This window comes from Mandrillus leucophaeus, unplaced genomic scaffold (assembly GCF_000951045.1).
Source record: "Mandrillus leucophaeus isolate KB7577 unplaced genomic scaffold, Mleu.le_1.0 Scaffold137, whole genome shotgun sequence".
Lineage (NCBI taxonomy): Eukaryota > Metazoa > Chordata > Mammalia > Primates > Cercopithecidae > Mandrillus > Mandrillus leucophaeus.
Window position 1 is genome coordinate 1,279,752 of NW_012101332.1, and position 16,242 is coordinate 1,295,993.

At 49.1% G+C, this 16,242-nt stretch overlaps 1 protein-coding gene across 1 annotated transcript in view; it reads left to right on the top strand.

Moving 5' to 3' along the window:
- Positions 1 to 16,242, top strand: part of RYR1 (ryanodine receptor 1 (skeletal)) — a 179,040-nt gene that overhangs the window by 120,712 nt on the left and 42,086 nt on the right. Inside the window, exons 73-84 of the mRNA XM_011973401.1 lie at positions 1,404 to 1,455; positions 1,585 to 1,650; positions 3,525 to 3,624; positions 3,945 to 4,024; positions 4,120 to 4,196; positions 4,800 to 4,873; positions 5,552 to 5,569; positions 6,676 to 6,756; positions 11,145 to 11,233; positions 11,332 to 11,460; positions 11,571 to 11,675; positions 14,258 to 14,339. Of these exons, the coding sequence (XP_011828791.1) occupies positions 1,404 to 1,455; positions 1,585 to 1,650; positions 3,525 to 3,624; positions 3,945 to 4,024; positions 4,120 to 4,196; positions 4,800 to 4,873; positions 5,552 to 5,569; positions 6,676 to 6,756; positions 11,145 to 11,233; positions 11,332 to 11,460; positions 11,571 to 11,675; positions 14,258 to 14,339 (953 nt within the window). The remainder of the gene's footprint in view (positions 1 to 1,403; positions 1,456 to 1,584; positions 1,651 to 3,524; positions 3,625 to 3,944; positions 4,025 to 4,119; positions 4,197 to 4,799; positions 4,874 to 5,551; positions 5,570 to 6,675; positions 6,757 to 11,144; positions 11,234 to 11,331; positions 11,461 to 11,570; positions 11,676 to 14,257; positions 14,340 to 16,242) is intronic.

Here is a 16,242-nt window from a genome sequence, read left to right on the forward strand (position 1 = left end):
TGAGCCACCGCACCCAGCCTTCTTTGGTCTCTTTATCCAAGAGATCTTTGGTCTCTTTCTCTCTCTGGTGGGCTTCCACACAGATCTCATTGGCCAGAAATTCTGACAGGAGGCCATCTCGGGCTGCAAGGTGATGAAGAATTTGAGTGTCCCATTTTGCATCCTGTGAGAGAGCAATGTCTCTGGAGTTTGGCCATCCAGGTTGAGTCCCAGTGCAAGCTGTGTGACCCCAGCCGAAGAAGGGTCTTTGTATCTTAGTTCCCCCACCTATAAAATAGGGCTAGTAACATACCCACCCAACTGAATGACTGTGAGAGTCAGTTTGTTAATATATACAAGGCACCTAGAACAGGCACTGACATGGTGTTCGTGTAAACACTCAGCAGGTGTTGGCCATTGTACAGGAGACCCAAGCAGAAAGGGATTGGCCATACTTGTTATTGGGCTGACACGTGGCAAGAGGGCCCTGGGAGCTCCAGCCTTCCATCACTCCATTTTAGCATCCCCAGTGGAAAGGTAGTGCCTCCGCCATTAGCTCCAGCAAACCTCACTGAATGGGCCAGGTGTGGTGGCTCATGCTCTTAATCCCAGTACTTTGGGAGCCCAGGAGTTCGAGACCAGCTTGGGCAACATAGCAAGACCCCATCTCTACAAAAAATAGAAAAATTAGCCAGGTGTGGTGGTATGTGCCTATAGTCCCAGGTACTCAGGAGGCTGAGGTGGGAGGATCACTTGAGCCTGGGAGGTCAAGGCTGCAGTAAGCCTTGATTGTACCACTGCACTCCAGCCTGGCCAACAGAGCAAGACCCTGCCTCAAAAACAAAATAAACAAACAAAACAACAACTCCCAAAATGGATTTTACTGGACAGCATGGACAACATGACCATTTCTTACCTGTCATCGTGGCCACACAGATAAAAGTCCTCATCGGCCATACATCTGTCATAAGCCACCCTGGCAATGGCCACTCCAGCCACCTGAGCCACACAGCCAGAGTATGGGGAGGGTTGGCCCTCCAAAGGAAACCAGAAGCTCTTTTTTTTTTTTTTTGGATATGGAGTCTTGCTCTGTCACCCAGACTGGAGTGCAGTGGCGCAATGTCAGCTCACTGCAACGTCTGCCTCCTGGGTACAAGCAATTCTCCTGCCTCAGCCTCCGGAGTAGCTGGGATTATAGGCAAACACCATCACGCCCAGCTAATTTTTTTGTACTTTTAGTAGAGATGGGGTTTCACCATGTTGGCTAGGTTCATTTCAAACTCCTGACCTCAAGTGATCTGCCCGCCTCAGCCTCCCAGAGTGTTGGGATTACAGTCATGAGCCACCGTGCCCAGCCCAGAAGCTCTTATGAGACGGGGGTCCTCTCCACCAGGTCCTGACCACTCCCCTGCTTACTTCCCCAGCAAACTGGACGAGGATTACCTGTACATGGCCTATGCTGATATCATGGCAAAGGTGAGGCCCCACCCACCTCATCTGGGGCAGGTTTCCCTCTCCCCACCTGCAGTGCTTGTCCACAAAAAGGGCTGGGGCGGGATGGAGGGGTCTGCTTTGTTCATCCCTTAACTGATGCCCCCTCCCCAGAGCTGCCACCTGGAGGAGGGAGGGGAGAACGGCGAAGGTGAAGAGGAGGTTGAGGTCTCCTTTGAGGTAGGTGGGCTCAGGAGGTCCTGGAGGGAAGGGATGGGGGACCCTGACTGCAGTCATCTTCCATTCATTCAGCAAAGCTCTGGGGACACAACAGTGACCAAGTCAGTCCACTGGGGAGACAGATAACACCAGCCAAACTAACACCACAGGGTGTGCACCATGGTCATGGGGGAAGCTCAGGCAGAGGGGTGAGGGCTGGGATGATTATGGGGGAACCTTGCGGGGATACAGCAGCCCAAGCAAGGTGCCTGACCTGGCCTGCAGGAAAAGGTATCAGGGAGGGCTTCTCGGAGGAGGGGACTTCTGAGCAGAAGGATAAAAGGAGCCTGCCAGTTGAAGAAAAAGAGAAAAATGTTCCACGTAGGGAGGATAGTATATGCCAAGGCCAGGCAGCAAGAAAGAGCTAGGAAACGTGCAATTCACTGATCCATTCATTCATTGAGACAGTCAGCAAGCATTTACGTCATAGTTGTCTTAACTGTTTCTGTGCCAGAGTCCCTTCTGGCACCTGGTGAAGACTTTCTCAGGATCATGTTTTTAAATGTATAAAATGAATTCATAGCAGAGGAAACAAGTATTGAATAGCTATCAAAATATTTTAAAAATGAATTTGTGATCCAGTAGTACTTGTACGTTGTTAATCTATCAAATAAGATCTAAGGCGGGGCGCGGTGGCTCACACCTGTAATCCCAGCACTTTGGGAGGCCAAGGCGGGTGGATCACCTGAGTCCAGGAGTTCAAGACCAGCCTGGCCAACATGGTGAAACCCCGTCTCTACTAAAAATACAAAAATTAGCTGGACATGGTGGCACAAGCCTGTAATCCCAGCTACTCAGGAGGCTGAGGCAAGAGAATAGCTTGAATCCACGAGGTGGAGGTTGCAGTGAGCCGAGATCACGCCATTGCACTCCAGCCTGGGTGACAGAGTGAGACTCCATCTCAAAAAAAAAAAAAGATCTAGCAATGGATCCAACAGCTACTGTAATTGAGAAGTAGTGATGAACATAAGTGATATTTAAAGACATCTTTGAGCCATTGTGAATCTCTCTTCCTGGACCAAAAGAGCAGAATTTCAATAGGAAATGGTTCTTACTCTGCAGTAATAATGTGATATGGAATATACATTAATAATAATGTGGTATGGAAACATCTGTGATTTATTTTATTTATTTATTTTTTTTTGGAGACAGAGGCTCGCTCTATCGCCCAGGCTGGAGTGCAGTGGCGCAATCTCGGCTCACTGCAAGCTCGGCCTCCCTGGTTGAAGCGATTCTCCTGCCTCAGCCTCCCGAGTAGCTGGGACTAAAGGCGCCCGCCACCACACCCGGCTAATTTTTTGTATTTTTAGTAGAGGCAGGGTTTCACCCTGTTAGCCAGGATGGTCTTGACCTCCTGACCTTGTGATCTCCCCGCCCCAGCCTCCCAAAGTGCTGGGATTACAGACGTGAGCCACTGCACCTGGCCACATCTGTGATTTTTATTGGTGACAAAACCACAAATTTTGCTAATATTGCTGTGATTTATGGTTTCATCCATAAAAGAAGGAAATGCTACATTTCTGTTAAAGGATGGAAAACATAAAAATGTAACTTTCCATCATCCAAGTTCACAGATGGCCTGGAGGCCCATGGACCCAGGTTAAGACTGCTGCATGCCCAGCTCTGATTTATGTAGATTTTGCCCTATGCCTAGCCCCGTGCTAGGTACAGGAGCTATATCAAGGGTGTGAGCCCCAGGGGATGGAAGGAGCTCATGGTTGAAGGAGTGAGTTGTGGATGTGGCTGGAACAGGGAGGGTGGAAGTGAGAATGTGAGGGAGAAAGGCTGGGCTAGAAAGCCTGAACTTGCCCCCATGGGTCTGCCTCCCTGCCCAGGAGAAAGAGATGGAGAAGCAGAGACTCCTATACCAGCAAGCACGGCTGCACACCCGGGGGGCGGCCGAGATGGTGCTGCAGATGATCAGTGCCTGCAAAGGTGCCCCTCACATGTTCATTGGGCTCTTCCGAGTGCACTCATCCTATCCTCACTCTTCCCGGCTCACCCATTTCCTGCGGACCCATTTGCCACCCCTCCATGCCTGTGGTTTGCATGCACACCCCAGCCCTTGCAGCTTCCCCTTGCATACCTGCCTTGCAATTTCTCACTCATCCTTCAGTCACGATCACCCCTGCATGCACACCTTGGCACACTCTTACATCCCCTTTCTCACATCCCTTGGGATGGCTGTTTTCTGTTGGCTGGAACACACTGCCTTCCAACTGGGTGGGCCATCTTTTGTCTCCCACTCCCTCCAGGAGAGACAGGTGCCATGGTGTCCTCCACCCTGAAGCTGGGCATCTCCATCCTCAATGGAGGCAATGCTGAGGTCCAGCAGGTAACAGAGGCAAAGGGACTTCAGAGGAAGGCAAAGAGGGGTGGGAGGTTCTTGTGTGACTCCCAGTTCCTCCTCCCCTGCTTCCGCCTCTGCAGAAAATGCTGGATTATCTTAAGGACAAGAAAGAAGTTGGCTTCTTCCAGAGTATCCAGGCACTGATGCAAACATGCAGGTAGGTTCGAGTGGACCTCTTCTTGTTAAGCTCTGTTTGGTACCACTGCCACCCCACTCCCGGTACCATTTCCGGTTCGGATTCTGCTCTTTCAGTCCAGGGAAAGAGACTCACTCAGAATCGCTCAAATAACAGGGAATTTATTATAAGAATTAATGTAGAACAATAAGGAAGGCAAAATGTCATAGGCTTGAAGAATGAGTTGCATTATGGATTCCAGACAGTGGAACCAAAACCTTGAGAACTCAAGGGGAACTTGACAGGGAGATTTAGGAGCTCTCTGATGACCCCTCTTAATATGCCTCTACTGTTGTCTGCCTTTATTCGTCTCTTGCTGCTGGCTGACTTTTCCTACCCTCTGCAGCTTTTGCTAAATGGGTGGTTTCTGGTTCTTCGTTATTTCAGCTTGCACATGGTTCATCCTGGCCCTACCTTATGTCCTAGCTTCTGCCAACTCTTCACTTCTGCTTCCTCTTGATTTCAGCGCATACATGATATACTGTGGCTCTCCAGCCTACCATGGTTGGGAGCTGCCAGGCCCTGGAAGAGAGGAGGGCAGAGGCTTCATCACATCCACCCCCGTTTTTCCTTTCTTTTCCTCAGCGTACTGGATCTCAATGCCTTTGAGAGACAGAACAAGGCCGAGGGGCTGGGCATGGTGAACGAGGATGGCACTGGTGAGGCCCTCCCTTGGGCTTCCCTCTCCCTGGGACATCTTCTTTCGGGATTCCCGCCACCCACCCCCACCCACCATTGCCCAAAGCTCCCTTCCTCGAAGACATTGGTTCCCAAGGGCTCCCTTGGGTCCCTCCCTCTGCTGTGGTCCCCCAGTCCCACCCCCTCCATCCCCCCGGGGTCTCCCTACCCATGTTCACCACCCACCTCCCCCCACCGACCAGAAGTCATTCTGTCTTGTGTTCTCACCCATCACCACACGGACCCCACCCTCCACGTGCCCCAAATGTCACGCCCTGGTTGCTGTTCTCTTATTAATGTCCCTAATCCGGGTTAATCACGTCTCCTCTTTGCCGTGTTGTGACGTGTCTAACCTTTCTACCCTGATCCTCGCTCCGGCCTTTCCACCTCTACGTCTTCATCTCTCTCTCTCCCTCTCCATCCTCTTCTTTCATTCCCTCTGCTTTTACCCTCAATTTCCTATCCCCTTCCTTGCTAATCTACTTCCTTCTGTCTCCTTATCACTCTGCCTTTCTCTCTGTGGGTTGTTCCTCTCTCTGTGTGTGTCTTTCTGTGTCTTTGTCCCTGACTGTCATTGTGTGTGTTTGCGGTCTCTGTCTCCCTCTCTCTTTTTCTCTCTTTTCTCCTGCTTCCTCCTCCCATCCTGTTGGCTGCCCCAGTCATCAATCGCCAGAACGGTAATTCCCCCAGCCCACCCCTGTGCTGTGCTGCTGCCACCCACCCCTCCTAACCCCGTCCGCCCCTCCACCTGGGGGCTGAGGATCTGGGACGTGGAGGGGAGGGAGGGACTTCGGCAGGTGCGCCCTGCCAGTGCAAAACCTGGAGATCAGGAGTCTGGGGAGCATGATTCAGGCCCCAGACCAGCCACTGAGAATACATGGGCCTGTGAACAAGCCTCTTACCTTCCCTAAGCTTCACTCTCCCCATGTGTAAAACAAAAGCTAGAAAACACGGCAAAGATCTCTTTCCAGCTGGATATTGTTGGTCTTTCAGACCCAGATTCGCAGTCCCGGTGTGGAGTGATCCCCACTCCCACCTACTCTGCTCTTTGCGCCCCGACCTCAGATTGGTCGGTCAGCGTTTCCCACCCACCAACCGAATTGGTTGCCTCCGGCATCCACTCTGATTGGTGTGCGCCTGCCCCCTCAGCGCCTGCCTCATCTGCGCCTGCTCTGGTTGGCCCATTTGCGGTCTAGCCTCCTCCCCTACTGCCCACCATGATTTGCTTCTTTCAGATGCCCATTCTGATTGGCCCTTGTTTACACGCCTCCCTTCTGCTACTCCTGGATTGGCTGCTTTCAAGGCATCTGGGCCAATTGGCTGGCTTTCAATCTCCATCCCTTATCCGAGCCCAATCTTCCCCTGCCCAGAGCGTTTGTGTGAAGGTGACCCAAACCCCCATAATCCATTAACCTCCACGGCCTGAAGAGGGGCTGAGGGAATCACCAGCTGCCTGAATGTCTGCTAGGTCAGCAGACACTCCCGAATGTAACACAAGTGGTGACATCAGAGGGCACTGATGTGGAAAGACACTTGAGGCCTCAGCTTCATGACTCAGGGCCCCTCGGGTCTCCATCTGCTGATGTCATGGGCTCTGAGGTCAAGACCACCTGGCGTCATGGATGCCCATGGCCCTCACAGTGTCTTTGGAGTGGCGGCTACTCCTCCCAGCACCCCCATGCTTTGTGCATGCGTGTGCAGTGTGCATGGGCCTTGTGCATGTGTGCACTGTGTCTTGGCGCATCTGACCCCTCCTGGGCCCTGTCCCCTCCTTTCCACCCAGGAGAGAAGGTCATGGCGGATGATGAATTCACACAAGACCTGTTTCGATTCCTACAATTGCTCTGTGAGGGGCACAATAATGGTGAGGAGGAGGAGTGTGGGGTGGAGGGGAAGCCGAGGTTTGGGGCGGGTACAGAAGGGTTACCTGAGTTAGTGTCCAATCCCCTCCTCCCGCGATCAATGATGGCCACTCTCCAGCCAGTGTCGATCCACCTAGCTTCAAAATCTCTCTGGAGGCCGGGCGCAGTGACTCAGACCTGTAATCCCAGCACTTTGGGAGGCAAAGGCGGGTGAGGTCAGGAGTTCGAGACCAGCCTGGCCAACATGGTGAAACCCCGTCTCTACTAAAAATAGAAAAAAAAATAGCAGGCGTGGTGGCACGTGCTTGTAATCCTACCTACTCAGGAGGCTGAGGCAGGAGAATCGCTTGAACCCATGAGACGGAGGTTGCAGTGAGCCGAGATTACACCATTGCACTCCGGCCTGGGCAACAGAGCGAAACTCCCTCTAAAAAAGAAAAAACTCTGGAATTTCTGGAATCTAGCCACTTTGCTTCCGCTTCATCTCCTCTGGCCAGTCCAATTCCCCAAAAGCAAACTGCCAAAAACCAATTTGGCCAAAAATCAATTTGCTCAAATGGACAATTTGTCACACGCTATTTTCCCACAGTCAGTCTGCAGTGGCTGCCAAAGTTCAATACACGTGGTGGATTTCTGTACTTTAAGTCCAGAAAAGACCTAAAGGAAAAAACTGCCTGGCATTTAAAAATAAATCTATTAGAATCGTTTGTTTATTTTGCTTATAAAATCTTTGCAGAGGAAAGATCTGTATGAAGGCCGACAGATTCTTTCCTATCCTAAGCAAGAGTTCCGTTTTGTTGTGGCTCAGCCAATTTAACAAGATTGAAGATGACAGCAAATTAATTACACAACATCAGTGATGAGAAATACAGTCTCACACCGCAAACCTAGTTTACAACTTTACGGAAGAGTCAAAATTCTGCACAAAAAACATTCTACCCAATGCCATTTCCTATCACAAACATGTACAGTCTCAAGATTGTGGTTATAACCTTTAGCAGATGATTAGGAAACCACAGACTACCCGGAAATTAACTTTCATGACAAGAATTGGAGCAATTAGTAATCTAACTTCCATAGAACCATAGAACCTTCACCCACTTGGTTAGTGCTTTGTAAGGTAACTGATTTGTAAATATCTTTAATCTTCATTCTTTTTCTTTCAACAAAGGATAAAGCATGTGTCCACAACCAGTTTTTCAAGGTTTATTAAATACCTTTGTGCCATGGGACTAAGATTTTCTTTCTCCTTTTTTTTTTTTTTTTTTTTGCAGAGTATCACTCTGTTGCCCAGACTGGAGTGCAGTGGTGTGATCACAGCTCACTACAACCTCTGCCTCCCAGGCTCAAGTGATCTACCCCTCAGCCTCCTAAGTATCCGGGACTACAGACATGCATCACCATGTCTGGCTGTCTTTTATTTTTTACAGAGACGAGATCTCACTATGTTGCTCAGGGGATCTCAAACTCCTGGATTCAAGCGATCCTCCTGCCTTGGCCTCCTAAAATGCTGGGATTACAGGTGTGAGCCACCACACCCAGCTGGGACTAAGATTTTCATTCTTTAATTTTTTTTTTTTTTTTGAGATGGAGTCTTGCTCTGTCACCCAGGCTGGGGTGCAGTGGCCGGATCTCAGCTCACTGCAAGCTCCGCCTCCCGGGTTTACGCCATTCTCCTGCCTCAGCCTCCCGAGTAGCTAGGAGTACAGGCGCCCGCCACCTCGCCCGGCTAGTTTTTTGTATTTTTTAGTAGAGACGGGGTTTCACCGTGTTAGCCAGGATGGTCTCGATCTCCTGACCTCGTGATCCACCCGTCTCGGCCTCCCAAAGTGCTGGGATTACAGGCTTGAGCCACTGCGCCCGGCCCATTCTTTAATTTGAACTAAGATGGAATCAGTCTTTGGGTTTAAAATACATTTTATTCCTCGGGAATATGAAGTTTTGAAAATTAGAATGTTGTTATGAGAGGAATTGCTGCCTCCCAACAAATTTGCAACCCAGTCCTCTGCCTAAATTCGTGGCCCAATCAAACAGATGCTTGAAATAACTTTCAAATCTCAGACCCCTTGCATGTCTTGAGGAGTCAGTGCTATTCAAAGCAGACAAAAGGTTTGTCTTTCATTTATTTGCACATGTCTATAACGTGTTTTCAGTCAGCAGAATTTTTTTTTAACAGGAGCTGTGTATCTTTTATTTTTGCATATAGTCCAATCTAAATTAAGACAGTTTAATAATTTAAATTAAGACAAATAAAGGAGTTAGAAAGCAGAGTTGATGGGAAAACCTGTACCTTTGCTTACAAAATTTTGAATATTTGAGGAGGCTTTGTCTATATCATGAAACTAGGCAAAATGGGCCTTCTGTCGAGCCAATGTGATAGAGCAATTGTGAACTGACTCTAAAAAAGTTAGGAGGAAAGAAAAACTGGGGGCGAAAATACTTTCAGGGGCTGTGAAAACCTTCCTGTGCAACATGATGTTGCTATAAACGTTTAAAAGGACATGGCTGGGCACTGTGGCTTATGCCTGTAATCCCAGCACTTTAGGAGGCTGAGGCAGGAGGATCACCTGAACCCAGGATTTCAAGACCAGCCTGGGCAACATAGGGAGACCCTGTCTCTAAAAAAAAAAAAAAAAAAAAAAAAAAAACATATACTACAGTATAATAAACCTCCAATCATATTCTACGGTATAATAAACCTCCAATCATATACTACAGTATAATAAACCTCCAATCATATACTACAGTATAATAAACCTCCAACTACCCATCACTCAGCTTTAACAGTTTGCTGCCATAGAACGATGTTTTTTAAATAGTGGGAACCACCCCATCAGACAGACGTTCATGAATCAGTTTCACGCAGAGGTTCTCATCGTAATTGTACACTGGCATGCCTGGGGAGCTTTAAAAGAGACTGAAGCCCAGATTTTGCCTCTAGAGATTCTAATTTAATTGATCTGGGGTTGGGCCTGAGCCCTGGGATTTTTAAAAGCCTCCTGGTTGTTCTGATGTGCAGCCAAGGTTGAGAGGATGAGAACCACACATTTCTTCTTTTGTAGTTAACTAGAGCGGTACAGGACAGAAGAACAGAATGCATGGCACAGAGTAAGGCAATGCGAAACTTCTGTTTTGGGAATAGGTGAATATAATTTCAGATTGAACATATATTATCAGGTCTCAATGTAATAAGGATTTCCTTGACCGGGTGTGGTGGCTCACGCCTGTAATCCCAGCACTTTGGGAGGCCATGGCAGGTGGATCACAAGGTCAGGAGTTGGAGACCAGCCTTGCCAATATGGTGAAACACTATCTCAACTAAAAATACAAAAAAGTTAACCGAGCGTGGTGGCGCATGCCTGTAACCCCAGCTACTCGGGAGGCTGAGGCAGAATTGCTTGAACCCGGGAGGCAGAGGTTGCAGTGAGCCTAGATCACGCCACTGCACTCCAGCTCAGGCAACAAAAGTGAAACTCCGTCTCAAAAAATAAATACAAAAAATAAAAATATTATTGAGGGCCTACTATGTGTCAAATGTGGTGGTGGGTCAAAATATGTATTTTCAGCACCAACTATGTAGCAGGGAGAAATAGAGATTCAGTCCCTCATTAGTTTCCAAACAATTTTTATCAAATTCCTACTATGTGCTGGGGATATTCATGCATTTATCCAACAAATATTTATTGAGCACCTGCTAAAGGCCAGGGAACATAAGGATTGGTCACTTGTTCATTTATTCAACATATTTTATTGAGTGTATAATACATGCTCACAAGATTAAGATCGTCACATATTCTTTGCTACAACAAATTTGTTGCGTTCTTACTATGTGTCATGCAGTATTCTAGGCTCTGGGGATACAGTAGTAAAAGAAAACAGTCCCTGGCCTTATGGGGAATTTTTTTTTTTTTTTTTTTTTGACAAGGTCTCCCTCCGTTGCCCAGGTTGGAGTACTGTGGCATGATCACAGCTCACTGCAGCCTTGACTTCCTGGGTTCAAGTGATCGTCCCACCTCAGCCTCCTGGGTAGCTGGAACTATAGGTGTGAGCCACCATGTCCAGCCAATTTTTAAATTTTTTGTTGAGACCAGCCCAGGCTGGTCTCAAACTCCTGGCCTCAAGCATCCCTCCCACCTCAACCTCCCATAGTGCTGGGATTACAGGCATGAGCCACCTGGCCAGTATTTTTAGATAAATGAATAAATGATCATTCTTCTTTCTCTGACACATAGTAAATACTTCACAGTTATTAAATAAATTGATAATGATATGCCTTCTGGCATACAACAGGCACTCAACACATGAGTATTGCATAAATGAATAAATGACCCACTGTTCATCTCCCCTAGCACATGGGAGGTGCTGGATAAATGACTTTTCATCTCCCCAGATTTCCAGAACTACCTACGGACACAGACAGGGAACACGACCACTATTAACATCATCATCTGCACGGTGGACTACCTCCTGCGGCTGCAGGTGAGGGCGTGAGACGGCTCATATGTGACTTGGGTCGGGGGCTGCAGGGTCATGGTCCGCCCCAGCACCCCCTCACACCCTGCCCGCCCCCTCCTCAGGAATCCATCAGCGACTTCTACTGGTACTACTCAGGCAAGGATGTCATTGAAGAGCAGGGCAAGAGGAACTTCTCCAAAGCCATGTCCGTGGCTAAGCAGGTGTTCAACAGCCTCACTGAGTACATCCAGGTAGGGCGCTCCCCCTGGGGCGGAAGTGGGAAGGGAGGGGGTCCCGCATCGCGATCCCTGATCCCTTCTCGGGGATTCCTTTCCCGCTCACACGGCCCTCTGCCTCCCAGGGCCCCTGCACCGGGAACCAGCAGAGCCTGGCGCACAGCCGCCTTTGGGACGCAGTGGTGGGATTCCTGCACGTGTTCGCCCACATGATGATGAAGCTCGCTCAGGTTCGAGCCCCTGTGGTCTCCATCCACCTGCTTCTAGGCATCCCCCAAGTGGTCCATTTCCAAGTCTTGCCCCATTGGTCAGTTTGTCACCCACGTGCTCCCGGCATGTTCCAGCCTGGTTCCCTCTCAGTGGCCAAATCCATCCTCTTTCTGGATTGGCTCTCTGCATGACCCCGCCTCCTCCTGTGCCCGCTCCCGCCCTACCAATCAGCTGGTTTTCCATCCACGCTTGCATTGATCGGACGTGTTGGCCCCGCCCCAATGGCCAGAGCTCCTCTATGATTGGTTGCTGTTTTTCTCTCCGATGAGGTCATCTCAGATGTAGACAGTCCTTGGGCTAGGATGGGGCTGGCTTCTAGATTCGAACCTGGGGCTGAGGAAGTGTTTTGCTTCTTTATCTTGCTTGCGGCAGATGACACCTATATCAGGCATTCATGATGTAAGGTCCCTGTTGAGCACCATCTCCCGTCTCCATAATCCTTGTGTTCCTCTTTCCCTCACCCCTTTGCAGCCTTGCCAATGTCTCATGAACACTTAATCCATTTGCTCTGCCTCTGTCTGGTAACCGTATTCAAGGCTGCCATATACCGTTCCGCAGGTTGTGCACTGCACAAAGGCACGACCGCTGAGGGCATCCACATCCTACACATCATGGTGTATTTTTACAGTACTTTAGTTTTCCAGCAGATGGCAGTACAGTATCCAGCATATTATAACTTCCCCACAGGAAGTGTTTTAGGGGGCGCCTTTTTTTCTAATTTGCCCAAAGGTGCCCCAGGGGCTGGCAGAAACCCTAACTGGTTGTCATCTGACTTTTGAAAAGGAGTTAAACTTAGTATGCAATTCCTCCGTGTCACAGCAGCTGAAGTTGTGCTGTTGGTATCATCCTAAAATTCTAGAGAATGTTGGTATCATCGTGTAGAATTCCAAATCCTGCAGGACTAATTCATCCGCCACCATCTAGTCTAGGTTGCAAAAGCTAGAAATCCAATGCAAAGTGGTGGCTTAAGAAAAATAAAAATAAGGAATTTATCAGTTCATATCACAGATCCAGGGCTTAGAGTGATGTCAGCAGAACTGTCCCCTCTTTGACTGCATTTGGAAGCAGGCTGTCTCCCTGGGCTGGAGAAAATGGTGCCTTAGGCTTCTATCCACCCTACTCTTAACAGGCCCAGAGGGAAGAGATCTCCTTCCTGAGTGCTCCAAGGAAAAAAAAAAACCCTGAGATTCTCTCTGACTGGCCTATTGGGTCACATGTCCATCCCTGAACCAATCACCATAGCCTTGGGAAAGAAAGCTCTGATTGGCCAGGCCTGGTCATATACCCACCCATAAAACCAGGAGGTTAGGGTCAGTCCCATATGCTCTGACTATGGGATGGGGGACACCTCAGGCAAAAATTGAGGGATTGTTAAGAGAGGAGAGGGACTGAATCATGGGTAGGCACAAAGCACAGGCACCCACCCACTGTAGGGTCTTGAGATTAGGAGTGTCAGGACCTTAGACCCAGAATGCAGAGCTTTGGAACTGTGGAAATATATTAGGATTGGAATCAACAACTCATAGAACTAGCATGGGAGCAAAGGACCCTTACGTCTCATTTATCTGGTATCGTCCACTCCCCTCTCCATTTTATTTGGTGGAACCATATGAAATTATCACTTTGGACCTGGCACGGTGGCTCATGCCTGTAATCCCAGCACTCTGGGAGGCCGAGGTGGGTGGATCACCTGAGGTCAGGAGTTCGAGACCAGCCTCACCAACACGGAGAAATCCCGCCTCTGTTAAAAATAAAATATTAGCCGGGCGTGGTGGTGCACGCCTGTAATCCCAGCTACTTGGGAGGCTGAGGCAGGGGAATTGCTTGAACCTGGGAGGTGGAGGTTGCAGTGAGCCGAGATTGTGCCATTGCATTCCAGCCTGGGTAACAAGAGCAACACTCTGTCTCAAAAAGAAATTACCACTTTGTGAGTCAAAAGTGATCACATATTGGCACTTTTATGTGACTCAACCTAACATAAGTAGGGGCCATGAGGCAAAACTTTGTGTTGGAGGTTTCTATGGGCCCTACACCGTGGCCCCATGTTCCCCGCAGACAGCTAACCAGAAAGCACGTGGCTGTCTCCGCAGCCTTCCTCCTGAACCCAGAGTCCCACTCTTGCCATCACACATATTCAACATACATCTGTCAAGCTCACCATAGGCCAGACACAGTGCTGGGCTCACATCCCTTCCTACACTTGGGTCTCTGTCCCCAGTGTTTGTCTCTGTCTGTCTCTGTCTCTGTCTGCCCCAAATGTCTGCCCCGCAAGCCTCCCAGTCCTCCTTGTCTGCCAGCCTTCCCACTACCCATCACCTATTGGGCCCTTCCCCCAAGTTCCAACCCCACCCCCACAATCTTGTCTCTCTGCCCCTTCCCCTGCTTCCGAGGAACATGTCTGGACTCGGGTCCCCTCGGAGGTAAGAGGGGAGAAAACAGGGGTTTAGATCCAGCTGGGTAGGTGTGGAGGGGAGAAGCAACAGAGGTGGGGGAGGTGTCTGCAGAGACCAGCCCTCACCGAGCTGGGGTGTGGGGTCTCCAGGACTCAAGCCAGATCGAGCTGCTGAAGGAGCTGCTGGATCTGCAGAAGGACATGGTGGTGATGTTGCTGTCGCTACTAGAAGGTAAACACCCAGGAGTGAGGGTGAGGGGACAGTAAAGAGGTTCAGAGAAGCCTGAGAATGGCCCTCAGAGACCCAGGAGACCCTAACTCTCAACCCCATCTGACATCACGTCAGGATCCACGGGTTGGTGAAGAAGCCATAATAGGCCAGATGCGGCGCCTCACACCCATAATCCCAGCACTTTAGGAGGCCTGGGCGGGTGGATCACCGGAAGTCAGGAGTTTGAGACCAGCCGGGCCAACATGGTGAAAACCTGTCTCTACTAAAAATACAAAAATTAGCCCTGTGTGGTGGCGTGTGCCTGTAATCCCAGCTACTCAGGAGGCTGAGGCAGGAGAATCGCTTGAACCTGGGAGGCGGAGCTTGCAGTGAGCCGTTGCACTACAGCCTGGGTGACAAAAGCAAAACTCCGATTAAAAAAAAAAAAAAAAAATCAGAAGGTTCCCTTTAAACATCAAGATTTCCAGCTTTTCTTGAAAAACTGTAAGCTTCAGTGACCCTGGGTCCACATTCTCACATGGCAAAAATTAGCTGGATTAGATGAAATAACTTAATTATATCAATGTTAGATCTCTAGATGTTCGTGATAGCATGGTGATTATATTAAACAATGTCCTTGTCTTTTAGGACATAGACACCGAAATGTTTAAGAGTAAAAGGACCTGATGTCTGCAACTTATTCTCAAATTGTTCAGAAACAAAATATACGGAGAGAAAGAGAATTACAAAACAAATGCGATGCAGGGTGCGGCACGTGCCTGTAATCCCAGCACAAGGGTCGCTTGAGCCCAGCAGTTTAAGACCAGCCTGGGCAACGTGGTGAGACCCTGTCTCTACAAAAAATACAAAAATTAGCCTAGTGTGGTGGTGTGTGCCTGTAGACCCAGCTACTCGGGAGGCTGAGGTGGGAGGATCACCAGAGCCCGGGAGGTCCAGGCTGCAGTGAGCTGTGATCGCACCACTGCACTCCAGCCTGGGTGACAGAGCAAGACCCTGTCTCAAAAAAACAAAACCCAAAAACAAACCAAATGTGGCAAAAGATAAACAATTGATTAATGTGGATATATGAGGATCCCTTATACTATTCTTGCAGCTTTTATATAAATGTGAAATTACATTTTAAAAAAAATTTTTTTTTTGAGACGGAGTCTCGCCCTGTTGCCCAGGCTGGAGTGCAATGGCACGAACCCGGCTCATTGCACCCTCCGCCTCCAGGTTTCAAGCGATTCTCCTGCCTCAGCCTCCTGAGTAGCTGGGATTGCAGGCACACGCCACCACGTCTGGCTAATTTTTGTATTTTTAGTAGAGACAGGGTTTTACCATGTTGGTCAGGCTGGTCTCGAACTCCTGACCTCGTGATCCACCTGCCTCAGCCTCCCAAAGTGCGGGGATTACAGGCATGAGCCACTGCGCCCAGCCTACATTAAAATTTTAAAAATACAAAAATAAACTGGAGCCAAGCTTCAGCTGCTGCCTTTAGAGGGAGTGTGGGATCTCAGTTTGCCAATCTCCACCTCTCCTTGCTGCTTACCATTGGCTGGCCTCAGTCTTCTGTGGACCCGCCTGACTGTGTGGACTCATGGAAGCTTTAGCTGTGTAAGCCCTCAGAGGGTCATGCAGCTCTGAGTTCAAATCCATTCTCCTCGTCGCTTTACTGGCTATGTAACTTCGAGTGTATGAGTTTCTCTATGTCTCAGTTTCCTCCTCTGTAAAAACAGAGAGTCACTCACTTCCCTTTTTGTGTGATTGTGCCAGGGTAGCATTTGGCACCTACCTTTAGCATACGTCATCGTTACCTTTTTTTTTTTTTGAGACAGAGTCTCACTCCATCACCCGGGCTGGAGTGCAGTGGCACGACCTCAGCTCTGCAACCTCCGCCTCCCAGGTTCAAGCAATTCTTGTC